General features: G+C 37.9%; 1 protein-coding gene across 6 annotated transcripts in view; it reads right to left on the bottom strand.

Annotated features, from left to right (window-relative positions):
* ZNF521 (zinc finger protein 521) overlaps positions 1-27,486 on the bottom strand; it is a 326,962-nt gene that overhangs the window by 178,249 nt on the left and 121,227 nt on the right. For all 6 annotated transcript variants that reach the window (XR_009154262.1, XM_058175908.1, XM_058175909.1 and 3 more), the window contains one exon: positions 11,445-14,797. Coding sequence is in view for 5 of the 6 variants with exons in the window: in XM_058175904.1 (XP_058031887.1) it covers positions 11,445-14,797 (3,353 nt within the window). In the remaining variant the exon portion in view is untranslated. The remainder of the gene's footprint in view (positions 1-11,444; positions 14,798-27,486) is intronic.

Genomic DNA, 27,486 nt, shown 5'->3' with positions numbered 1-27,486 from the left:
AGAGCCAAATCAACATATTCTTCACAATTGGGTACATTTTTCATGTATTCTGTGAAAAGCATTTGGATACCATCTTAATCCACTGCCCACAGTTAGACCTCTTCAGCTCAAGATATAGCAATAGCACTTAGACTTATACACCACTTCACAGTGCTTTTACAGCCTTCTCTAAATGGTTTACAGAGTTACCATATTGCCCTCAACAATCTGTGTCCTCATTTTACCGACCTTGGAAGGATAGAAGGCTGAGTCAACCTTGAACCAATGAGACTCAAACTGCCAAATTCTGGCAATCATCGGCAGTCAGCAGAAGTAGCCTGCAGTATTGCATTCTAACCACTGCGCCATCACAATTCATGCATCAGTTTAGCGTACAAGTGATAAAATAAAATCAGCCTGAATTATCTTCTACTTTTGTTAAAAGTTAATTTATTTCAATTTTGTTTTTCACTTCTTAAATCAGTTAATGTCTGTATTTTTAAAAATCTGATCTCAGATTGTTCATTTTAGCTTTGACTAGATCCTTAATATTGTTTTGCTTTTGAAAATCGATGCTTACGCTTTAACTATTTATATTTCAAGTACCTAATCTTTTCTGTTTCTGATGATTTTTAAATTCCTGGTAAGTCATTTATGTTGCTTCCTTCTCAATGCATATGAATGTACATCAAAATCTTCAAACAACATTTCTATGCATGGTCTTACTTTAGAGACACTGAGCCATTTTATAAGATCTTAAAGTGTCTAGGTGTTTATTAGCATTTGTAGTTTTTCCCAATGTTTAAATCAAACTGAGAAAACATAATTTTTAAGATAATTGTTCTATTTGTCTAAATGTTTGAAATTCTTTCCAATATATCAATTTCAATTATATATAGAAGTAAAACAGTATAAAGCACATTGACCACTCTTACAAAATTTTTGCATTTTGGAACATGGCCACAACATCAAAATTGGGAAGACTGCTTTTTGTTGTGCATCTTTAGGCTCCCAGGATTTCCTTTAACACCTCAGTTTATCTTCAGCTTTCTTTACTGGGCTAGAATATAAACAACCAAACAAAGCATTGGGCTGCAGTCACCTACCATTTTATCTTTTAATTATGCCTTTCAGATCTAAGTGAGGAATTGATAGATATACTAAGTGCATTTCACACTTTGCTTTGCAGCACATCACCTCCCTAAAGTTTTAACAGAAAAATGAATACATATAAATAAAATAGAATGGCGCAGGTACCTGTTGAGTGACAAGAAGGTGCTCATAAACAGTGAATAAACCATGTAAGATAAACTCAAAACAGCTTATGTGGTATCTCTGTTTTAGCATCATTTAATGTCTCACAAGGAAATAGCCGGTTCAATGGTTGTTGATATACTCATAAACAAGGGGTGTCTAACTCAAGGCCCAGGGACTGGATCCAGCCCATGGAGTGCTTAGATCTGGCCCGCGAGGCCACCCTGGATACAGCAAAGAACCAGCCCATGGTGCCTCTGCCAGTGGAAATGGAACTCGGGAGGGCCACAGGCTCCATTTTTGTTGGCAGAGGGTTGCAGGAAGCCGTCACAGCTGAAAACAGCTTAGGAGCCTGTTTTTGCTAGTAGAGCTCTCAGGCCGGCACAGGCACCCCGATATGAGTGACATCAAGCTAGCAATGCCACCCTGGTCCCCTGAGGTCAAATACAACCCTGAATGAAATTGACTTTGACACCCCATCATAATCAGACATTTGTAGAAATGAGTCACTTTTTAATTATTGTTTCAGCTGTCACTGCCTTGTATCCCTCCATTTAGTCATCTGATCATTACCAATACATTAACATGGAAACTTATTAGCCAATGATGAAAGAACTAATTCCCCAGTGCAGGAAAACTCCATCAAATGCCTGTACGTTTCATGATTTTTTGGTAAAAATAAAGCACAGTTATTTGTTCCTGCCATCACTTTGAAGTGAAGATAATTGGGGGTCTGATTTCCTGGAGTCATTCTATGACCAAACCAGGAAGTGCTCACTCTCAGTCAGCTGTCTTTGCCTTCATGTAGCCAAATTTAAAATATTCAGCTGAATCCTAGCCATGGGCCTCCCACTGCCATCCCAAAGATTTAGATTGCTTTATTCTGAGTGACATTTAAAGCAGTTTAAGAAAACCAACACAATAATAAAATGTAGTCTATTAGCTCTTAAAAAAATTGGGAGAATAAGATGCATCATTAAAAACTGTTTGCAATTAACTGTTTGCATAAACCATCTAATGCCGACTGCTTTAATTTTGATGCTTTCCATGTAGATTGGAACATGTCTAAACAAATAGGAACTACTGCTCTGTAGTAATGGTTTATTTGGGTTAGGTGTTCCCTATACAGAGCATTGCAATGGAAAAAGATCTGATGATGTTACCTAGTTTGGATAACGAAACATCTTCAGAAAAACAACCAAGCTCAGAGAATACCAAGGACTCTTTATGGAAAAAGCTCTTTATGGAAAAAACTCTAACTTTTTTCAATTGTTAGAGGCTAATGGGAAAATTGGGATCTTTTCCATTAAGACCAAAACAACCCTTCCTTGGTTTGCATTGCATACAGGTAGTTTTTGACTTGCAACCTAAATTCAGACCGAAATTTCAGTTGCTAAACAATGAAGTTGTTAAGTGAATCATGCTCAGTGTGACCTTTTTTGCCATGATTATTAAGCAAATCACTGCAGTTATTCATTGAATCAGGTAGCTAAGAGAGTTATCTTCTCCCATTGACTTGGTTTCTTGGAAGTTGGCTAGGAAGGTCCAAAATGGCGATCATGTGACCTCAAGACTCTGCAACTGTCATAGATACATGCCAGTTGCCGAGTACCTGAATTTGATCATGTTGCCACGTGTATGCTGCAATGGTTTTAAATGATTGTAAGTCACTTTTTTTCCCAATGCCACTGTAATTTTGAACAGTTGCTAAATCAATGGCTGTGTTGAGGACTAATTCTACTAACTACACAAAATCCAGTTCATATTTTATCCTTGCAAAAAAAAAAAAAAAGATTTTGGTAAAGATAAACTAATTCTTTATTTCTAAATCTTTACTTATATATCTCCAGTAAAATAAATTGTTTACCTGGAAGCAAAATTTTAATTTAATTTTGATTGAGATAAGTTTTCTCTCTCTGCATTTAGCAAGCTCACTTGTCCATAGTTATATAACCACAAAACCTTTTGAATAATCAATTCAAATTCATTCAATTCAATTCAATTCAATCAATTCAATTCAATCAACATTATATATAGCCTTTGCATGCAAGACAAATATGAACATAGCAGAACAGTGTCATAGGCTTAAGCCTTTCGTTCCTAGCCACACCTCTGAATAACTGGTGGATACCGATCATAGAGTAGTGCCAACATATTTTTGTTAAATGTCTTTGTTATCTGCTGTTGGTCCTAGACTCAGCCAAGTGTTGTTGCTTAAGAGTTTATATGATATAATCTATCCCTCTTTCCTTGCTCATGCTTGAAGTCAAGTGAACAATGAGTAGAATACTACTTGATAATGGGACTGACTGACATCCCGAAACTTGAAAGTAAACAGACAATTTGGGAGTTAGACATATCTAACTTGACCAAATAGCACTAAAAAAATATTCTGAAGGAATAGGTGTTCCATATCAACCTATTTCCGACTACAATTTTGGAATTCTTTTTAATTAGAAATGTTGATTATCTACAATAACACTGTAGCTTTTATTTGTATAAAATAAGCATTCATCATTTATCATTCATCACTGCAATATCTTATACAATATGGTCTTCAAGAACATAGTCCCTCCCTCCCTTTCCCGCTTCCATTCATTCATTCATTCATTCATACATCCACCCACCCATCCATTATCCCATTATTGCTCTAAAAGTCCAAGATGATACACTTATTTTATCCTCAGAACAACCCATGAGACAAATAAGCTGACTGAAAGGTATTGGTTCAAATCATGTAGTAAGACTCATGGGTAACTGAAAGATAAGAATGTCTAGGGAGATTCTCAACCATCCAGGTCATGGTTGTCCTAAAGGTGCTTTTTCAAGAGGCAACTGGACTTTCTGGTTTTTCTTTGAAGACATTTTGCTTCTCATCCAGGAGCTGATGAAGCTTCTTGGATGAGAAGCGAAATGTCTTCAAAGAAAAACCAGGAAGTCCAGTTGCCTCTTGTGAAAGATAGAATCTTAGTCTCTCCACTGTCATCCTACATTTATTCTCTATACCACACTGGCTCTTCCATTTTCTTGAGAATAGCATTAGATTAGCACCTAAATCTTAAAGTAAATGACATTTAGGAGTCCATGTCTGTTTACTCCAATAAAGAAAAAGTAGATAAAATAATCTATTTAATAATCTTAATGCATGACATCACATAACACAAGGTTTATACAGAGAGAGAGTGGGAGGGGGGAAGGTGGGAGTGTGTGTTTGTGTGTGTGTGTATGTGTGTGTGTGTGTGTGTGTGAGAGAGAGAGAGAGAGAGAGAGAGAGATTCTCAAACACTTTGGTGATGCACATACAGAGAATTTCAGTCTGAATTTACAATTAGCAGATTTGAAATTGCAAACAAATTATAAATGTTGTTTGGGCCTCCAGTTAGTATATTTAACAAATTTAAAAATTTCAAGCGTAATAACTGTAGGAGCGACAACTGATTTAAATGTGTGTCATAAAGCCAAGATATAAGTCTGCTACTTTTGTACTTGCATTGCAACATCGTACACAAGTTCATAAAGAGAAGAGCTTGAATACAGTGTCATAACCCATTTTTCATCATTTTCCTGAAATTATGATTTGCTGCAAATGTCCTTGATTTCAAAACGATACATTTTAACTGAAAGTTAAAAGAAACAATACAAGAACAGTTTTGTCCATAGACTAGATTATTGGAAACAAGGATTTTTTTGTTAAATATATTCTAACACATACTGGAGAGCCATCTGTTAGAAATAATCTAGGTATAGGTGTTCTGAATTGAGCAAGAGACTAGATTACATGGGCTAAAAAGTAATCACAGTCTTTGTGATTATATCTTGCAGCAATACTCTAGCATATAGCCATGTTTACTTTTTTCCCAGACAATTCTTTTTCTCTTATTCTGACTCTTAAATCATTTGAGACCAACATACATAACATATATTCCTGTACCACACATATATTAGATGTAGTATTACATCAGTAAATTATCTTGTGCTTGCTGAAGGTCATGCTAGTTGGCTGGAGACTACGGGCACTAAATTAAGAATACCTAGTAAGTACCATGTTAGATTTCTCTACTCTTAGAAATTGAATCTCTATTTAATTGCAATGCCCTATCCACTTTAAAGTTCCTATAATGTGTTTTTATTTTGCTAATCTTTTTAACGAATACTTGGAAAACATAAGGATGCTACTTGTGGCCTCAAACCCATCTTAGATCAGGAAATGACAAACTTTTTAGTCTTCTCCTACCAGACTTCAGGGCTTATATGATCTACATTTTTTTTCTGAAATCCAAGATTGCCATAGAAAATCAGTGAGTAACACACAGTAGTCCTGGAAGAAAACAGGGTACAGTAACTGAAAATAGTTTTTGACTAAACAATCCATTACATATAACATTGCTCTTTTTTGGTCAAAGTCAATAGGAGTTAGACAGTATACAAATTGAATAAATCAACATTAGCAGTTGAAAAAATTTTTGTATGAGATGTTAGACCATGCCTTTAATATATGTAAGAATTTATTTATTCACTAGATGAACTTTTTAGGACATTGCAACATAACTGCAATTTAATTCCATCAAAACATATTTTACTCTGTAACTTTGACATAAAATGTATTTTAAATTTTTATATTTAAAAATGTTTACAATCAAAATGTAATTGCGTATGTGAATTATTATAAACATTCCTATTTACTACAGAAATGAAATGAATTGGTTTATGAGCATATGCAAAAGCTGCAAAATCTAAAAATGGATAATCTTAAATATCAGACCACTACAATTTATTCCACACAATAACACCAGTGTGTATCACAAACACAAATAAAGAATTAAAACAAGTATATAGGCAAACAAAAAAATTGAGAGTACACATAATATACAACAGTCTGATGCATAAGAATTAATGATATGCTATCTAGGAAGATTTGGATAATTATAAATAGATTAAAAAAGGAATCTTAAATTGGATTGGAACAATAATCCCCACTTGTCAGCTCATGAAAATAACCCTCTTTCAGATATGCTAAGGGAAGGAGAATAAGGAAGATACTGGCACAGCAGATAGTCCAAAATAGTCAACTCTTGCTAACCCCTGCAGGAAACTTTTGCTTATCTATGTACCCTCTTACAAATTAAAATTATAAATCAAATTAACCAGTGCACCAGAACATTAGAAAACCTAAAACAGAACTTAAATTTACATATGGCAGTCATGGCTTGCCTGAAATTGGTATGTTAAGACTTATCTGGGCAAGAGGCAGGTGTATGAATAAAAATATATAATTAGGAAATGAATAACAATAAATAGGGAGTTTAAGCCTTATGGAGCCAATCACAATATAATGAATTATAATGAATACTACGCATAGTATCATAATTAATGTAAAATATCGACAGAAGATGCTCAATCTCTGCAATCTGGAAGTCTGAGATGGATCCAAGGTATGCAGAGTGGGGAAAGTTTAATGTGTCCTTACTTTGTTTGAAAAATGACTCTCCTATGTCCCAGGAAGACAAAAAGCAAAGGAGGAACACTGAAGGTACTATTGCCTTGTTTTCCCAGTGAACTAATGCCTGAACCAAGTTTAAGATAGGATGTAGCAAGGCATGATTATAGATTTGTATTAAGGCACTTCACCTTGAATACAATTTCAATCATAGTGATATAAATTCACTCAATAAGGCTTAGTGTATTGAAGAAATTAGTCCAAAGAAACTTCAGCAAAATAGCAGACCAAAATTCAAGTACAATACTTCATACAAATACGCATAGGTATAAACATGGACCACAACGGTGCTCCTACTGCCACACCTTGCGTATAAATCAGGAGGATGTAAGTCTTAGGTTACCTGGAATCTTGACATCTACTGACTTTTTTCCTAAGAGTCAGCCATCTCTTATTGATACATTCATGTCTTTCTTAGTTCCTCCTGCAAAATGTTCCCTAAACAATTATGAGTGACTTATGAGTCTGGTAAATCTTTTTTATATACTCTTGACTATAACAAACACAACCACACTATTACGCTGATTTGATATTTTGTCCCTGTAATATTCATTTGCTGTTTTTACCCAGCTGTTATGTTAACAGACAACACACAATACTATAACAATGAGATTGCATTCAAGAAACCAACCACTTTCCACCCACAATCAGCAACAGCTGTGCTCAATAAAAGTAACAGTTTGCAAGTGGTCACTAGAGAATACTCCTTCAACACTTATGCCTATTGCAAATTTTTCAAAAGCTCTTAGGATTTTGAGACAGCATATACAGCTCTTTAACATTTTATAAATCTGTATCACCTTAAAAAAGCCCTACCAGTGCATTTCTACAATCTACTTTAGAAAATAATAACTTTTTTTGATGATTTTTCCAGAATCTCCATGTTTTTCATTGTTGGTCTTAATTACTCAGAAAATCCAAAACTAACATAATTCTGTATATGAATGAAAACCAGAACATTTCACTAGAAGCAGTGGTATATATATGTCAAAATCTTATATATATATAATATATATATGTATGTATGTATGTATGTATGTATGTATGTATGTATGTATGCATGCATGCATGTAAGCAGGAATTTCTAGAACATGCTTGTGCAATTAGGTAATGAAAAAGAGCTTCACATGATTACAACAATTCCTTCAAGCTGGCAAGAAGAAAGATTGCAGGAACATTCTTAAATAATTTAAAAAATTAAATTGTGGTTTTTAAAATAGGCATAATACAATTTAAGCAGAATTGCTACAAAATTTAAGGCAAATCAGAATCTGTATGTCCTTTAAAATACATTATGTAAAAAATTATAGAGTCCCATGAGATCTCTTTTATAACTATATTGCTTCTGATGCTTTTTCCTGATGGCAATCAATCAAACTTCTTGGGATTATCCCTTCTTACCCAAATTGGAATAAAGAAAATTGATGCCTTATTGTTATTTATTCACTATATTTGCAGTTCCACAAAAACATATCTGTATTAACAACTACAGTAGTTGAGTTTCCTCAACCGAAGCCATACTAAACCTAAAACGTCATCTATTCTACCTGCTTCAATTGGTTCTTTTCATCTCAGTCCCCACTAGATATGTCAAGGCTGCAATTCTAAAAATCTATGCAGCTGGGAAATGTGGGAGCTGTAGTCCCAACATGTTTTTACTTAAACAGGTCGCGAAGTTAGACTTAGATTTCTCCTTTCAAATGTTAAACAAGCCTGTGTTATAGCACACACTCCCCCCAAAAGTATATCTTTTACTGTTCGTTTTAAAAATTATCCTTAGGCTAAAACTCTTTTAAAATTCTTACATTGCTATCAACTTTTTTCCAATGTAGGCCACATATGCACGTTAATTTTAATCAGGATTTCCCACATATCGTTCCTCCTGCCCCCCCCAGGTCTTCTGTGATCTTTTAAATTTATATGTGTCCTATTTAAAGCGTGATAACCAAAGGTGGACATGAAATGTTAGCTGAGCCTTACTATGCTGTTTGTGTCATGTTTTAAATGTGCAATAGAACTGGATTCTCAGATTAATTATATGAAAGCTATACTAAATGAAAGTATTTTTTTCTTTAGGACAAAATATGGTATTACCATCACTGATTTCCTGTCTTAACATATTTTGTCCTTGGACTCTTAAAATATCAACTGTCATTTCTAGATTAAGTTCTAGCAATTCCAAAATACTGATGTCCCAAAATGCATTACTTTGGGGCATCTTCTGTGCCTAAAGCAAAAATATGAAACCTTACAATATATTGTCTATGGAAGAGCTACTGAAGAAATAAACATAAAGTTAATAAAATATAAATCAGCATATCATTAATTATTGCTTCTAGAGTTATCAATTGTTGAGATGAAACCAGAGGGAGACACTGCTTTTCTACTGCAAAAAAAGTCCACGCTATCCAATGTAACTTATTATGGGATAGGTACAGTTCGCAACACTTCGAGAGAACTGGTTGTTAACTTTCTGAGCAGTTTGGCAAACTGGTTGTTGGAATAAATCAGAGAACCGGTTGTTAAATTACTTGAATCCCACCACTGGATAGGTACACCGGGTACACACAAGTGTTAATACACATTAGAATAAAGATATCCTTTATTAGAATAAAGGAAATGCATGTTACTTTTGCCCAGTTTATCATAACACAAGGGAAGCTATATTTTTTAAATATTATCCCAATTCAGTAGCCTCTTTGAAAGCAATAGCTTTTTTTCCCTTTCATAAACTTTTGAAGGTATTAGGTAAAACTTTATTATGGTTAAGATGTGAGGTAAAACACAATATTTCCTCCATTCTAACAGATTGTCAAATTTTACAGCCTCATGCAGTTGTGTTTTTTAAAAAACAACAACCTGTAGACAGTAGCAAGTGGTAGGGTTTATTCCCAGTGAAAAACTTCATCTACTGCCCTGCAGGTAAACTATCTACTAAATGCACAAGTGTATCGGTCAAGAGGTCAAGTTCACTGCAACACTAAAATCCTTAAATGCTGTCTTCAGGATCTCAAATCTTTAATTTCAAATATCCAAATCTCACAATATTGCTATACGTCATTAGACTGTGGCATTGTTATATAAAATTGGGAGGATTTCAAAGAAAGCCAAAATCTTGCAATTTCTCTCAAGAATTCAGTGGGTTTAATACAGAAGAAGGATAGTGTAAATATCTACATAAATACAAATCCAGAAATAATTCAGTTTTAATCATTGAAGCATCCTTCTGGCACCTGCACACTTGTATGTGATCAAGTAATGTGTGTCCTGCCTGAAACTATATTCTATTTTGGACTGTGTCACTATGTTCTCAAGAGCTGGCAATTCTACACGCTTTCTTTCCATCAAGCATTGTCTATGGTTAAATTCCTTGTTTGTAATCAAGCAAAGACATGGTAAAATTTGTCCCACTATTCCATAGTATTTGTATACCTTAGCACAGCATATAAATTCTTATTGGCAAGTTAAAGAAATTAGTATAATTAAAAATAGATTGTTCTAAGTAAGTTCCTGTCTAAATGCTTTAGAAGAGTTGAAAAATAAAGCTACACGTAAGCCAAATGTAGACAATGCAATGTCGATCACTGTGTTTTTCCTGGCTGTGACTGCTTCTTATTTTCCCCTACAGTTACCATCTTTAAGGCTCTCAGCTGGATAGGTATGCATGGGTAGAGGTAGGAGGGGGAGGAGATTCATGGAGCAAGACTCAAAATGACTGGGTATAGTCCACAGGCCATATGTTTCCTGCCCCTTGTAAACAAAAGGAAAGTTAAAGCAAGTTAAAGGCTAAATAATGTACATTTAAGTATGCTTGGGAATGCCCCTTTGGCAATTCTAATTTGTGTTAGTGATTATGATAATAGAAAAAGGCCACTGCATTTATTGCAAATTAATTAATCTAGAATAAGTGTGTGATCTTATTACTACCCCATGGGATCCTCAGATTTGTAAAAAAAATTGTTACAGATTATTCTGCAAGAAATGTTAATCATCCGATGCTTAGCATAATATTGTCAAATCCTACCACTACACCCCAAATACAGCCACAGAAACATACACACATACACACAAACAAACAAACACAGAGAGATTGAGTTGTAATAAAAAGACTAATTTACCCTTTAGCAAAAGTAGGTGTTACACTGTGGCGTTTCTTTTTAATCAAAGTAGAGCAAGACAGGGAAAAATTAATGTCAACAACATAATTTACAAAAATAGCCCTCCTGCTCTGTTGCTCACAAATATTTTCAAAAAACAGTGCTCTGCATGCCAACGCTCTGGCTTAGTGTAGTTTACTTTTATGTCATTAACACTCTGTGCCGTAAGCATAACTCAGAGCTAGGGATTCCAACTCAAAATGAACCTCAGTTAAGATTCCAGCTCTCAGTTGTGCTGGCACAAAGATTATTCTCTTCAGTGATAAAGAAGACAATATCCTAGGGAGATTGGAATTAGTCCTACTCTGTGCCATTCAAGCCAAAACACAAGACTTATCAAAAAGCAAGTAATTGCTAGCTCACTAATGGCTAGGGAAGATACAATACATATTCGGGCTAAGTATATCTTGGCAAATAACTTAGCGCGCACGCACGCACACACACACACACACACACACAAAGGAAGAAAGAAAAAATGGTGGTCATATATATTTTTATGAAAGGGGAGGGGGAAGAGAGAGAGAGACAGAGAGGGAGCGAGGGAGGGAGAGAATTACCTCTTCTGATTGTGATGGACTGATTCTGGGCATTGGTGATACTTGTGGTGTTTTCAAATGTGTACTATTGCTGTCTGGGACGAGTTCTCTATGAACTGACTGGATGTGGTTCTGAAGTTCACTTTCTGATTCAAATTTTACATTGCAACTTGAACAGCGAGTCTTCAGTCCGCCCTTGCTTTTGTTCTCAACGGAACTCAGGTTCTCATTCTGACCCATGCCTTGTCTATTGCTGCTTGAAGGTATGTTCATACCTGGGCTACCACTTTTGCTGAGATTAACACAAATGGCACACAGCCCATAGGGTAAGCCGTTAATGTCAAGTTTTACCAAGTCCTGTTTTGAGCGAAATTCTTTCAGACAAGAAGCACATTTGTACAATTTCTGAAGATGCTGTATTCGCCCTGTAGTCTGCACTGCAGCACTGGTGCTTGTCTTTTGCATGTGGAACGTCCCGTGGATCTTCAGCTCCAAAGTAGAAGTCACTGTCTGCATGCAAACCACACATCGGAATCCTGTTAAGGAGTTTCGCAAGTCAGGATGCATCTGACAATGCTCCAAGAATTCTTCTTCACTCTGGAGGGGCATTTTGCAAATCCTGCAGTTTCCTGTATCAAGGCTCTTACTGTGTGTGACCTTATGTTCAGTGAGAGTCAGAAGCGATGGGAATCTCTCACCACATATTGGGCACATATAATGTTTCACTGGACCCAAATGTGTCTGCATATGTTCACGAAGCCCATTTTCAGAGAAAAATGTTCGTGAGCACACATTACACTTGTAGTTCCCTTTTATCAACTCTGCCTTTTTCTTTATGATGGCACTTTCCCCAGGTCGGATATTGTGATCCCGAAGTTGGTGGTTTTGCAAGAGAGACTCCATTGTGTAGGCTGCTCCACAAATGTCACATCCATACATAGGTTCAGATGTATCAACATCTTCTTCACTTCCATCATGACTGTTGTGGGATTCCTGGCTGTTGGTCAGCAATGTCTGTAGTTCTACTTCTTCTTTCTGAACTGGTTCAGATGCTCCATTGGTTCCACAATTGGGAGTTTTTGTTTCAAAAACACAATGCTTCTCCCTCAAGTGTTTTTCCAGCAATATGATAGCATGAAATGCTTTGCTGCAGAACTTGCAGTTGTATTTTTTGCTGTGTGTTGTGATGTGGCACTGGAGTTCCACCTCCGTACCAAAAGACTCACCACAAAAAATACACTTGTGTACTTTGCCTTGATTCTCCAAATGATTGTGCTTAACGTGGAGCTGCAAGTCCGTCTCATTGCGGAAATCCCAGTTGCAAGACGTACACCTGTACACCTTCTTCTCATTGCTATGCTTCACAGCCAGATGAAGCTGAATGGAAACTTTTGAGTCAAAGACCTCTTGACACAATGTACAACGGAAAAACACAAAGGTGTGCATGTCAAGCAAGTGCTTCTGCAAATCATCCACTGAAGTAAACTGCTTATCACAACTTTCACAGATGTAGTATGTGGAGGTTATCATGAAATGGATGGTCACGTGCTTCAACAGGGACTCCTGGTTTGGAAACTCCTTATTGCACTGAGGGCAAGTCAATTTGGGCAGGACAGTATCAAGATGTGTTTTTAAATGAGTCTGAAAACCATCCAGGGAGGTGTATTTAGCACCACACTGATTGCAGATGTACTCACCAGCTGAGCGTGGGGGAGCACCACCAACAGCCTGCATCATCTTTAATGATGTCTGTTCTATAGTAACTGGAGACAACGGGCTCATGGCTCTAGATTTCTTCCCATTATGGATGTAATTTAGTGCTAGCGGAATGTTCTTATGGTTCTCCTTTATATGCTTATTCAGTTTAAGAACACTATTAAATATTGGAGAATTTGTGCAGTAAGAGCAAGAATATACTTCAACGACTGGGTCTTTAGGGGTACCTAATACAGGAGAACCAAAACGAGAACTGCTAAGATCACAATGGACTTGTCTAATATGCTCTTCCAAGGAAGAATCAGTAAGAAACCCCATATAACAATGAGGACAAAAGAACGCATTACTGTCTTTAGCAGCTGGATTTCCAAATCCATGAGTACATCGAATATGTTCCTGAAGAGAGTTGAGGTCATTGAAAACTTCTGAGCAGAAGTTACACTGGTAGATCATAGAAGGCATGGTAGAAACTATCAATGCAGGATCTGGTGCTTCATGTATTTGTTTCAGATGCTCATTTAGGTTGTAAAGTGAAGGTAACACTTCTAGACAATACTGACAAATGTGGGCTTGCTCAGGTTTATCTAAATGCATAGTTTTCAAATGTATTTGCAGTACTGCAAGGCTTGAAAATAACTGCTTGTTGCAATAAATGCAACTATAAGCAACCTTGGCTTGTTTATTTGAAGGCCCAGTGATATCTGCCACCTGCTGGGCTGTCCGTTTTCTTCCACGTCCTTTTGTGATTGGAGGAACTGCTTCAACCATAGTTGAACTATCTACTGAGAGATTTGAATCTGGAGTGGTGCTAGAAACTGAGGTGTAACCAACTGTCACTAAAGAGGGGCTGTTACTGTGGTTGCATGATTCTGGCTGCTGGTGACTATCCATGTGGCTATAGAGCTCTTCAACAGTATGAAAGTTCTCTGAGCAAATACTGCACATATGTTTCTTTTCCATTCCATTATGAGCTTGCTCCATGTGATTTACTAGTGAACTTTCCTCTACAAAGAGTTCATGGCAGTAAACACACTGAAGAGCAGATCGGTCTTCATTTGGGGAACACTCTGGGTGGCATTCTGCTATGTGTTTTTGAAGATCTTCTGGAAAATCGAAACCTTCTTCACATTGACTGCATTTCTGAGTGTCCTTCATTTTCCATTCCTCCATCCGGGAGGCAGATTGAGAACTATCTTTGTTTCTCTCATGAACTTGCATGTGTCCATGAAGTGAACTAGAGGAGAGAAATCCACGTCGGCAGATGGCACACTTATATGGCTTGTTAGAGGTATGAGTCTTCAAATGAATTTTAAGGTGATCACTTCTTGAAAATGCTGCATCACATTCACTACAGTGGTACTTCTTATCTCCTGTGTGAAGTTTAATATGGCGATCTCGGCTCCGCTTATGTTTGAAGAGGCGGCTGCAATAGGTGCACTTGAAAGGGAGCTTGTCGCTGTGACTTTGCTCGTGGTGCTTTAGATAGCTGAGGCGGCTAAAAGACTTGTCACAAAACTGGCATGGGTAGGGCAATCCTGGGCCACCTTCTTCTTCACCAAAGTCACAACCATCTCCATGGCTTGGGGAAGTCTGATCTTTACTAGAGGGTGAAGAAGCTGGCCATGAGCAGGAAGGATCATCTTCAATGTCTACTCCATCTGAAAAAGGAAGAAAGAGGGGAGGAAAAGGAAACAAAAGTTTAAAGGCTTCTTGTTAAGATAGCATTTAACATTAGTACATGCGCATTTAATCAGAAATTAATTGATAAAGATGTAATGCTACACAACATGAATGTGTTACTTTTTCACTCCCATATCCATTTGCATCTTATACACTACTATTTTAAAACAGATTATAAAGTTAGGAATAATTATAAGGAGTTCTCTTCTTGATTTTTTTATCATTTAGTTACTTAAGGTGCATCATATATAGTCAACTTTATTAAAATGCAGATTTTAAATATTTAAAGTGTCTTTTGTATCCCCTAAGAAATGATTTGCAAAACATGAGAGTATCTGAACATTATATAACCAAGAGGCGTACTGCAAACACGCTCCCACAGGGAACTTGTCCTTCCGTTCATTATATAAAAATAGATATATATTTAAAAATGAAGTTAATTTAGGTGTCAAACTCTTAATCATAAAAGGGTAATTGAATTTCCTATGTTTTAAAGAAATACATAAGAATAAGTTTTGAATGCAACATGTTTTGAAACAGCAAACCATGGTACAGCAAATTTGATGTATAGAAAGAAACATCAGCAATCATACTGGTAAATATTTCTTTAAAGTTTGGAAACAAATACTACTTCACCAAACATTTCTTTGAGCATCAAAAATTAAGAGTCTCCTCTGGCTATAACATAGAATTAGAAAAATTGCAAAGTTATGGGAAAGGAACTATAGATTAACAATGGCAACTTCTTATAAAGAGAATTTATATAAAATGTTTTATAGATGGCATTTACCATCTGCTAGCTTAGCTAAAATGTTTAAAAATATGTCTAGCAAATGTTGGAAATGTAATCAAAAGATGGGCACATTTTAACATATGTAGTGGACTTGTGCTAAAATAAAAAAAAATTGGGCAAAATACACAGATTGCTAGAAACGACAATAGGGAAACATGTAGATTTTAAACCTGAACTGGAGATGATACCAGAAAAAACTGATAAGAAAATTGATAAGAAAAGTATGTATTTAGTTTTACATGTTTTAACAGCAGTGAGGATTATCTTCACACAATATTGGAAAGATGAAGAAACACCGCAAGATGAAGAGATAATTAAGAAGACACTAAACTGTGCAGAAATGGATAGACTTACATTGAAAATCAAACAGAAAGAAGACACAGAATATTATCAACCATGGAACTAATTTTATCAGTGGTTGGGAAAAAGGGGTGGTGAGTAAGAATGGAATCTGTATTGTTAAGCAAATTAAATACCCAGACAACACAATGTTGATTAAGTACTAAGGAATGCAATTAATAGAAAATTAATAAAAAAAATTTTTTTAAAAAATAAGAGTTTCCGTACTTATCATTTTTAAATGAAATGGATCCTTATCAAAATGTAGCAGTTTCTATATAAGACGTAGCCCAGTCAGGTGTGGATACAAGTCTATGCTTTTTTATACATAAAAGGAGGAAAGATTTAAAACTTCAAAATTATCAAAAAGAAGGAATTATACTTTCAGCATCTCTGGGATCTTAAAGAAAGCTGAATCATTTGAGAAGGAAATGTAAGAGTTTACCAGGCTGAGCCTGAGGGAAGGGTCAAGTCCCTTCCTCGGGCTCCCGAGTCCCTTCCTGTGGCTCCCGAGGACGTGGACAGGTTGTTGGGGAGGCTTCACGGCACGACATGTTTACTGGACCCGTGCCCTTCCTGGCTGGTACTGGCCACTCAGGCGGTGACACGAGGCTGGCTCCAGAGGATTATCAACGCTTCTTTGTTGGACGGGGTTTTCCCTGCCGCCTTGAAAGAGGCGGTGGTGAGACCCCTCCTTAAGAAGCCCTCTTTGGACCCAGCTATTTTGGGTAATTATCGTCCAGTCTCCAACCTTCGCTTTGTTGCGAAGGTTGTAGAGAGTGCCGTGGCGCGACAGCTGCCCCAACACCTGGATGAAGATGTCTATCTAGACCCGTTCCAGTCCGGCTTCCGACCCGGATACAGCACGGAGACAGCTTTGGTCGCATTGGTGGATGATCTCTGGAGGGCCAGGGACAGGGGATATTCCTCTGCCCTGGTCCTATTAGACCTCTCAGCGGCGTTCGATACCATCGATCATGGTATCCTGCTGCGCCGGTTGGGGGGATTGGGAGTGGGAGGCACCGTATACCGGTGGTTCTCCTCCTATCTCTCCGACCGGCCGCAGACGGTGTTGACAGGGGGGCAGAGGTCGACCGCGAGGGGCCTCACTTGTGGGGTCCCACAGGGGTCGATTCTCTCGCCCCTGCTGTTCAACATCTACATGAAGCCGTTGGGTGAGATCATCAGTGGTTTCGGGGTGAGATACCAGCAGTACGCTGACGACACTCAGCTGTACTTTTCCACCCCGGGCCACCCCAATGAAGTTGTCGAAGTGCTGTCCCGGTGTTTGGAAGCTGTACGGGTCTGGATGGGGAGAAACAGGCTCAAGCTTAATCCCTCCAAGACGGAGTGGCTGTGTATGCCGGCACCCCGATTCAGTCAGCTGCAGCCGCGGCTGGCTGTTGGAGGCGAGTTACTGGCCCCAAAGGATAGGGTGCGCAACTTGGGTGTCCTCCTGGATGATCGGCTGTCGTTTGAAGACCATTTGACGGCTGTCTCCAGGAGGGCCTTCCACCAGGTTCTCCTGGTTCGACAGTTGCGCCCCTTCCTTGATCGGGATGCCTTATGCACAGTCACTCATGCGCTCGTTACCTCTCGCTTGGATTACTGTAATGCTCTCTACATGGGGCTCCCCTTGAAGTGCGCTCGGAGGCTTCAGTTAGTCCAGAATGCAGCTGCACGGGTTATAGAGGGAGCTACGCGTAGCTCCCATGTAACACCGCTCCTGCGCAGACTGCACTGGCTGCCTGTGGCCTTCCGGGTGCACTTTAAGGTGTTGGTTATGACCTTTAAATCGCTCCATGGCTTAGGACCTGGGTACTTACGGGACCACCTGCTGTTACCACACGCCTCCCACCGACCCGTACGCTCCCATAGAGAGGGACTTCTCAGGATGCCGTCCGCCAAACAATGTCGGCTGGCGGCCCCAGGAAGGGCCTTCTGTGGGGCTCCCACACTCTGGAACGAGCTTCCCGGGTTTATGCCAAATACCTGACCTTCGGACATTTCGCGAACTCAAGACTCATCTTTTATCCAGCGGGGCTGGCTTAAATTGGGATTTTAATGTTAAATTTATTAATTTTAAACGGGGTTTTTTAGTATGGTAAATTTTAATCACTGGGCTAATTTAAATAAGTTTTTTAAATCGTATTTTAAACTTGTATATTGTATTGTCGGTTTTATTATGCCTGTACACTGCCCTGAGTCCTTCGGGAGAAGGGCGGTATAAAAATCAAATAAAATAAATAAATAAATAAAATAAGTGCGTCATCAGTTTGGAGTCCCTTCACGCCCACAAGTAATCTAAATCCAGCCCTCCTTGAATTCCGTTGACTCTTATCTACCGCCAATTTCCTCATTATAGTTCAAATTCTTGTTTAGAGATAACTTGGAATAAATTTGTACTCATTTTGGACCTAACCCTGGCTCCCGATTTCTTGTGTCTGACAGGAAAGGAAGAAGAAAGAAAAAGAAAATTATCTTGAGCTCCTAGCAGTTTACAATACATAGAGGTAACCTGGTGCCCTCCAGATGTTTTGAATTAGAACTCCCATAAAATCCATATACAATAGACTGCAATAGCACAGGTATTATGAGTAGTAACATCTGGAAGCACTGGGTCATCATCTACTCCAAATTAGGCTGGAATAGGATAACTATCTAGACTGCAATATTTTAATAAAATAAAGCACTGTGAGAGGTTTCAAGAGACACAGAAAAGAAAACAGTGAATTTTCTCTTCTTCTATACATACATAAAATTTTGACTTTCTTTGAGCTCCTATTCCAGGCTGCCTAGGCCTTTCTTAAAAGGCACTTCTGAAGCTGGCTGCAGTATTTGTATTCAAACAATTTGGTAGTTACTAAGAAGCAACAGAATGAATGTATGTCTACCTAATAATGAATAGGTATTAGATTTATGGAGTCATCCCAGGTTAAGTGAAAAGAGTGAATTGCACAAAAGCGTAATACTTCCGTGTATTTTGTACTTTTAAAGTTCAAGAGGTTGCCCACCATTTCTTCCTTTCTGCAAAAAACCACACTGGCTTAACTTCCTTAATAAAACAGAGCCGAACATTTAAATGACCAAAGACAAAGCAACTTGAAAAAAACCCTTGGAAACAGGAACAAACGATAAATTATTATGATAAAAGCTGAAAGATTTATAAGTAGCAAAGAAACAACAAGCAAGGACACAAACCAGTTAGTAACTTCAACTATTTAGCCATTATACTAAGTCATTTATGGAATTCAGACTTAACCTATTAAAAAAATGCCATAGTCATTGGCCTTTCCAGTTGATGTGACCAGATAGAAATCTAGTGTTGAATTTTACTCTCCACCAACTGCAGAATTTCTGAGGAGATTGTACCTTGTAGCTTGTTTTGCCAAATGTTGACAGCAGGAAAATCCTGGGAAGATCCTTATGCTAGCAGAATATCATGCACTTGTACCAGAGAATTGCACACTGATACCAATATGATCCAGCTTGCGGAAGTACTGCTTGCGGAACTACTTACAAACAATACTTAGCACCATATTTTATGACAGTGATGGCTAACTTTTTGCCATCGCATGCCAAAAGCAGGAAGACCATGGGTGTGTGTGCGCGCATGTGCCCATGCCCATAATTCAATGTGCCACGCATATGCATGCATGAGCTCCCCATGCTCCCCCCACTTTTGGCACGCATGGCACAGCCTGGGGAGACCAAAAACAGTCTTTCCTACTCCTCTGGAGGCCCTCCAGAGGCTGGAAACAGCCCATTTCCTGATTTCTGGTGGGCCTGGAAGGCCCAAAAATCATCGGGCTGGCATACACATAGTGCTGGAGCTGAGCTATGGCAACGCTCCCGTGCCCACAGATATGGCTCCGTGTGTCACCTGTGGCACATGTGAGAAAACAATCAACGGTTCTATGATATCCTGAACCAATTTCTTAATAAAGGTAAGAATGTTCTCAACTGTGGATTCAAAGACAATTCATCTCAAAGTTTAAGATTCATTTTACAACATTAAAATGAGCCTAGTGGTTCAAATGCAGGATGGCAGGCTAACTCTGCCCATAGTCTGGAGTTTGATCCTGACGGGCTCAAGGTTGATTCTGCTTTCCATTTTTCCGAGGTCGGTAAAATGAATACCCAGATTGTGGAAAGCAATATGCTGACATTGTAAACTGCCCTGAAAGTACTGCAGTTAACTATGGGGCAGTATAGAAGTCTAAATGCTATTGCTTTTAAAACGAATGGCACAGTATTAAATTGAATTCTGTTTTAAAGTATGAGTTATAGCTACTTGCAGCTCAATGTACCAGTAAAGTTTTTCCCTCTTCAAAACTACTGGATTTAAAAATAAATAAATAAATGCAAGCTCTCAGATACATTTTGGCCTGTGCATTATACATCATAGGACTCAGGAGGTGGGCCTTTTCTGTCACTACACCTGTCTTCTGGAACAGATTTCCCCAGTGATATGCATGGTTCCTACCCTACCTTCATTTAAAAGGTAATTAAGAACATGCTTCCCCAACCCCCCAAGTGTTGGATTAGGGTGGCTGGTGAAACTCTTGTAGGATTCTGTCCACTGAGCCAGTTGTTTGTCTTTTCTGCTTTGTTATAAGGTTTTCTCTGTTGATTTTATGGCACATCAATCAATCAGCCAAATCTCCGGATTATATGTGGTGTAAAAAAGCTTCTATATGAAAAAAAAAACTTCATAGCTGAAATAACATCACATATTTTATTGTATTTGATGGGTAATATTATCAATGTTTTCTTAAAGATGTCCCCTAACTAAAAGGAAAAGAAGAAAACTTTCTAAATCCCAAGGAAACAATTCATAAACAAGTACTACAACAATACTAATTTCCGTAAAAACCTACATTCTCTTAATACAAATTGCCATTTCAGCTTATAGAAACATTCCAACACTGCTTTCTTTAAAGTAATAACATTTTACTCAATTCTGAACCTTTTGTTTATCCACAGGAAACAGATGAGGATTTGTCCCTTTCCTGCATCTCAAAACCGACAACACCACCATCTCATTATCAATGCCAGACAGCAGACAGCTAACTCTGAGAAAACAATCAACCCCATTCCTGGATCTTTGCCCACTCCAACAATACTTTTAACTCAAGTTAAGCTCTCAACAGTTTCTGTGCTCTTCTTTAGTACTCAGAAAAGGCTTTCCTTAACATATGTCTGATCCCTGATAGAATCTCTAAACTATTCCATAAACAATGTCTGGAACTCTACAGAAACAAATACCTGGAGGAAGATTCAATTTAAAATCCAATACACGTGAATATAAAGGAGGCAGAGAAAAATATGTTTATTTCATTTGTGTAAGTGTTTCTGCTTTAGTTGCAATATAGGATAGGGAAATCAGAGTCAGGTACTAAGTAAAGTAAAGAAACGTTTTGAGAGAATATGAAAATTTTGGAGGACAATATAGTCGAAAAATAAAAAATAAACAATAATGGAACAGATGCCTCAGGATACACAGCCTGAAAGAAAAGAGGGACAAACCCATAGAGAACTCTGAATGTTTTACAAATGCTTGGACAAGAACTACCATGGTCCAAGTTGTTTGGGGCACCAGAACTCTACAGAAAACAGATACATTTTCCTGGGTACTGATGCCTGATACTTTTCATTTAACATGCTGAACAAATGATTCCATTTTTTAATGTTCTGATTTCTTGGATATTTATAGTTACTTTTTTTTTAATGCAAACTGATTTGTGAATCAGTTATATATGTAAACAAATACATAAATAACATATGCGGTTTAGGAATTCTGGAATTTGTAGTCCCTACCATATCATTTGTCAGGTCTTTTTCCTTTCAGAATGGAACTGCAGAAGGACTAGTTTAGAAATAGTTCTTGCCTGCCAATAATACTGCTCCAAGCATGACCTAACTAGAAGACCTAGCTTTTCAACTTTCAAAGTGCTAGTCAAAAAAGAATATGGAAACCTCCATGCAAATGGCAAAGCATGTCTGTGTGTATGCATGTATTACAAAATAAATAGGGCAGCTGCAATCCTGTGATCAGAACCCCTCCCTTTTACATACATTGTCGATAAAAAGGGTACAGGTTTATTACTTTTCTTAGTATTATGTTTTTTTTTACTTTATATTTAAAATATCTTACTATTTCATATTATACATTTGATATTTCAAAACTATTATAAAGGTAAAGGTAAAGGTTGCTAGTCGTTGCCGACTCTAGGGGGCGGTGCTCATCTCCGTTTCAAAGCTGAAGAGCCAGCGCTGTCCGAAGACATCTCCGTGGTCATGTGGCCGGCATGACTCAACGCCAAAGGCGCACAGAACACTGTTACCTTCCCACCAAAGGTGGTCCCTATTTTTTCTACTTGCATTTTTACATGCTTTTGAAACTGCTAGGTTGGCAGAAGCTGGGACAAGTAACGGGAGCTCACCCTGTTACACGGCAGCACTAGGGATTCGAACCGCTGAGCTGCCGACCTTTCGATCGACAAGCTCAACATCCTAGCCCCTGAGCCACCGTGTCCAAAAATGACTTCTATTATAGAAGTTATCAATATTCCATAATTAACCAAGGTGGCTATCATAATATGAATCATAGGTCACAATGTTAACAAACATTCCTATCAATTTTATTCTTATTTAATGATTCAAGTAGAAGCTAATACAGATAATCCTCAACTTAAAACCAGTCCAATTAGTGACCATTCAAAGTTATGGTGGACCTTGCAAAAGCTCCATTTCCAAAGTTACAGTTGTTGCAGTGTACTCGCAGTTGTTTATCTTTATGACCAATTATAGGGATGCCATAGTGCCTTCTGCCTATCTGTCCCTCATCAGCCCCACCAAGTCCCCACAGGCCTTGCACTTGCTTCCCTCCCCACACCCTTCTCTTCACCTTTCGAAGATCTCGAGAACTTGGGCTAGGGAAAGAGGGTAGTCCACTCCATTCCTGAGCTGTAGGGCATGATCCCAGAAGATGTTGCCATTTTCAGAGCACCCACAATGCAATGCAGCTGAAAAAGCCAGCCACTTTCAAGATTGTGCAATGCAGCCCAGGAATGAAGAGTCCTGCTCTACTTCCTTAATGTGAACTCCAGGGAGCTTTGGACTGCTGCTGTGGACCTATGCAGAACAGATAGGAACACTTGGGTCATGGCAGCAGTTATCATTTTCAGAGTGCCCACATTCCATGAGGATACCCTCAAAATGGCAGCTGCTCTGCTTCCCTAATGTGAGCTCTGGAAAGCTCTAGGAAGCAGAGCAAGCTGCTCTGTTCCTGGTTCATGTGGCACAATTCTGGAAGTCGCTGCCATTTTTAAACCATCATCAATTCAATGCACCAAAATGGTAGGCACTTCCTGATTTGTACCAGGCACCCCAGGAACAGAATGGCTTTTCTTCTTTCCCCATCTTGAACTCCAGAGTTCTTTGAAAGGTAAGTGTGCAATAGGTACTGTGGGATGAGGAGGAAGGTATAAGGTCCAGTGGGATAGAAAGAAGGTCCAAAGCCTGTGGGGAAACCAAGGGGCAGGAAATGAAAAATGTGGTGACTCAGGGGGTGAGGGAGGGCCTGAGGGAGACCTTAGCAGGCCCAGGTCTGTGCAAGGCCTCCCAGGACCTCCCCTAGAGTCCCTGAGGCACTCCATGGTCTGCTTAACAACTCATTTATTTAAAGACCACATAAGGAAAAGGAGGATTGAGGTGGGATCATGAAGCAATCACATGAATGCTTCATCTAATGGTCATCACAACTAACAACCATAATAGACACACATCATTATAGTCCTCATTGGAGGACTACCTGTTTTCCAATATATCTCTTAAGAGATATACAAACGGATGCACTAAAAGTCCAAATGTAGCGTCATAATCAATAAATGGTTGAATGGAATTCATGACAGATTTGTTTTTCAAACATCGAAATATCAATGTATTTGACATGGATGCAACGTCAGCTTAATTTGCCATTCTTCTAAAGAGAGAATAAAATATGATAAAGGCGTAAAGTTTCCATTATCCTATACAAAGATAAATTTTGTATAATTTGTAGTGATAGGTTTGATAAGGATTTAATCGCATTGAGTTCTTTAACTACAGACAACTCCTAAATGTGGCTTTGCTCTCTGGAGAATTAAGTCCTTTCATGTTAGCCCTACCCTTTTGGCATGGCTCTACTCACAAAAACATACACTTTCTCAGATCTCTTATCTATAAAGCATTACAGCCAGAAGGGAAAGTTTCCAAGGAACAGAACACATGTTCTGTGATGAGCAAGTACAATCCACATGGGCTTCAAAATATAACTAATTCAATTTACTGAGATTATTTGGGATATCCTAGCTTTTTGTTACCAAAAAATTTAACAGACTCATGTGTCCCCTTTTGGGACAAAAAATTGGAATCATGTAAAAAGTTTGGCTTATTTCTGATATAAATATTTGATTTTTTTTACTCCATTTGTCAGATTTTTGTCTGTTTTCTTGATTCTACATTCAAACAATACTAGGTATGTTTACCTAAATGTAAGTGCTACTTATCAAAGTAGAGTTTTTATTTTGAAAAAAAAAAAACACAGCCTTAGGACTGCAACGCTAAGGTATTAATTTAGCAATTGTTGCTAAATTAGCAATGCATATTTTTAAATATTCAACTTTTTATTTATTTTTTCATAGTATTTCATATTAAGCACAAACAATTCTTGCATTTACTTTCACAATAACCTATTAGTTATGCCAAGACTGCAAAATCTGGATTGACAGATATAAAGGTAGATTTTCAAACCATTCCTAACCCTCTATTTTTAAAACAAATGTTACAATAATACAACCTTTACTGACACTATATACTGGTATATGAATATTTGTCAGGATACATAATAGGGCAGTTCATGTGGAAAATATGACTGACACCGTATTTCACTTTGTTCTTTTTTAGCAAGTGTTTGATCATTTTTATATGATGTAATGGTTTTCCTCAGACTTCTAAAGTTGAATTTAAGTTTGAAATAAATAATAAAAAGGAGTTTTGCTTGTATTTTTGGCATCCCCTTTTTTCCTTGGAAGAATAAGAACATTTCTTTTGCTTCCTTCTAAGTTTTACATTAGGCAGAAAACAGGAGGAGGAAGAGGTGGAGGATAAGATTAATGAACTTCAAAAACAGCTCTGACTTATTCTTATGAGTCAGGCCCAAAATGATTCAGTGGAATAATAACCCTTAGTGTCTTAAAACAATATTAAGACTGCAGAAAGCTAATTATTGCAACTCTATTTTAAAAGTGAAATTCTACATTTTCTACACTGTAAAGGGATCTCTTGCTGCATTGATACCTGGCAAGATTTCCCATTTGGCATGAGTGGAAATTAACAAGAATTTCCTGGGGAAAGCAGGAGGGGGTTAAGATGAGAAAACAACTCTGCTCATACAAATTGGGTGAAATCTATAAGGAGAAATCCACGCAGAGGATTGACTTTGTTAAATATGTGCCTGGGGTCAAGGGGACTCAAAGAAGGTCAGAGAGTCATGCTTTACAGTCCTGCAATTACACTTACACACACACACACACACACACAAACACACACACACACAAAATAAGGGGATCTTTTTTATGCCCATTATTGAGCCAAATTACCAGGGAAACAGAAGTATGACTCTAGAAAGAGGATGAAATTATCAATTATAAAACACATGAGAAACGTGCAATGGCAGCCACGTTTACTCTAAATACTGAGCAGAAATTACAGGCTTTGGGAAGCTAGCTGATACTGCAACTTGCTGTGTGACCCATTATATCCCCTAGATCCGCTTTGTGTATAGAATGGAGAAAAAGTGACTGGCACCAAATTCTTTATTCCAGCCAGTCTGAAAATCCAGCAATATGTTTATGCAGAATTAATTTTTTATATCCATTGTTGCTTCTGTTGAGGTTATTTTTTGGGTTTAAAATAAGTTTGGTGGCTTTTGATCTTCAGTAGCCCTTCTCTTACTATAACAATTTTTTAAGCTTATAAAAGCAGATTCTTTTAGATTCTGTTTATAATGACTTGTTTATCAACAACACACTATCTGAAAAATTTGCTGTTACTTGGTCAATTGTTTTGATCTTCTTATTTTTTTATTCTTAAGAAACGAGCCTTTTATTTAAAAATGGAAGTAGCAAAACAAATATATTAAAATGAAGCTGGGGTTATGAGAGAAAATGGATTTGGTTGTAATAATTTTTGTTGGCTACTTTCCCATTAAAAACATTTCTCCACTTAAATCTGCATTTATGAATTACCACATTCTTTCTACTATTGGAGTAAGGCGGTAAAGAATGAAGAAGTAACATCAGGGTGAAATTCCAAGAAGTCCTTCCACCCCAAAAGCAGGAAACAGAATGATGCACTATGGCAGCGGTTCTCAACCTGTGGGTCGGGACCCTGTTGGGGGTCGAATGACGATTTGCCAGGGGTCGCCTAAGACCATCGGAAATATGGAAAGTATACTTGTGAGTCGAAGAATCGCGCTCCAATAGTTGACTCCACAAGCCAGCTGCAGGCTCTTCAAATCGCTAGCCGAATTCGGCTTCAGGCGCGATGAATTAAAAAAGAGAGAAATCTTTGCTCTGATGTCTCCCTCTCAAGCCAGCTGCAATCACTCCCAATTGCTAGCCTAATCTGGCTTCAGGCGCGATAAACTTAATAGGGGAGGAGTCTCTGCTTTAATGCCTCCGTCCTCAAGGCAATCGCAAGCAGTTCAGATCGCTAGCCAATACGGCTTCAGGCGCGATAAATTCAAAACGAAAATAATTTTACGGTTGGGGTCGCCACATCGTGGGAAATTGTATTAAAGGGGTTGCAGCACTATAAAGGTTGAGAACCACTGCACTATGGTATTAAATGCGGCTCTCCTTCTTCATAGAATTTTGCCCTCAATTCTAGTAATATGGGGGGTGGGGGGAGACCTGGAATGCTCAGTACAGTAAAATTATTCACATTGTTTTCCTTTGAACCAAAACCTCATTAGAATATTTTAGTGGTAATATTTGTCTGCCTGTCTGTCTATCTATCCAGCCTTCCCACATCAAAATGGATCTTGGTGGTTTTGGTACCTATACACATGCTATCACATTAGAAAAGGTATAAAGGTATAAAGTCCATTCTCCCATCTGAATAGTTTGTAAGTGTGTGCATTTTTTTTCTTTTAAATCCTACCAGTCACTAAGTGCTACTTAGTGTAAATGCTTTTTTTGTGTTCCGGCAAGGATTCTGTATTTCAGCATGATGCACTTCATATGTTCATGTTAATTTTTAATTTGGAAAACTAGGCACTTCATATCCACTGACTTTTAAAGCGAAACTCAGTTTGAGCAGTTTGGAAAAAAAAATCACTAGAATTCAGCTGCCTGATCTATGCAATCTATTTTAAAGATGCACATCTGAATGAACAGTTAGTACTGTTCTCCTGCCCCCCATCACAGCCCTCTTACTTGCTAAGTTTCACTATTTCCATAAAGCACATTAAAACAAGTGTGCGAACAC

This window comes from Ahaetulla prasina, chromosome 3 (assembly GCF_028640845.1).
Source record: "Ahaetulla prasina isolate Xishuangbanna chromosome 3, ASM2864084v1, whole genome shotgun sequence".
NCBI classification, from domain to species: domain Eukaryota; kingdom Metazoa; phylum Chordata; class Lepidosauria; order Squamata; family Colubridae; genus Ahaetulla; species Ahaetulla prasina.
This window is presented reverse-complemented; position numbering and strand designations above follow the sequence as displayed.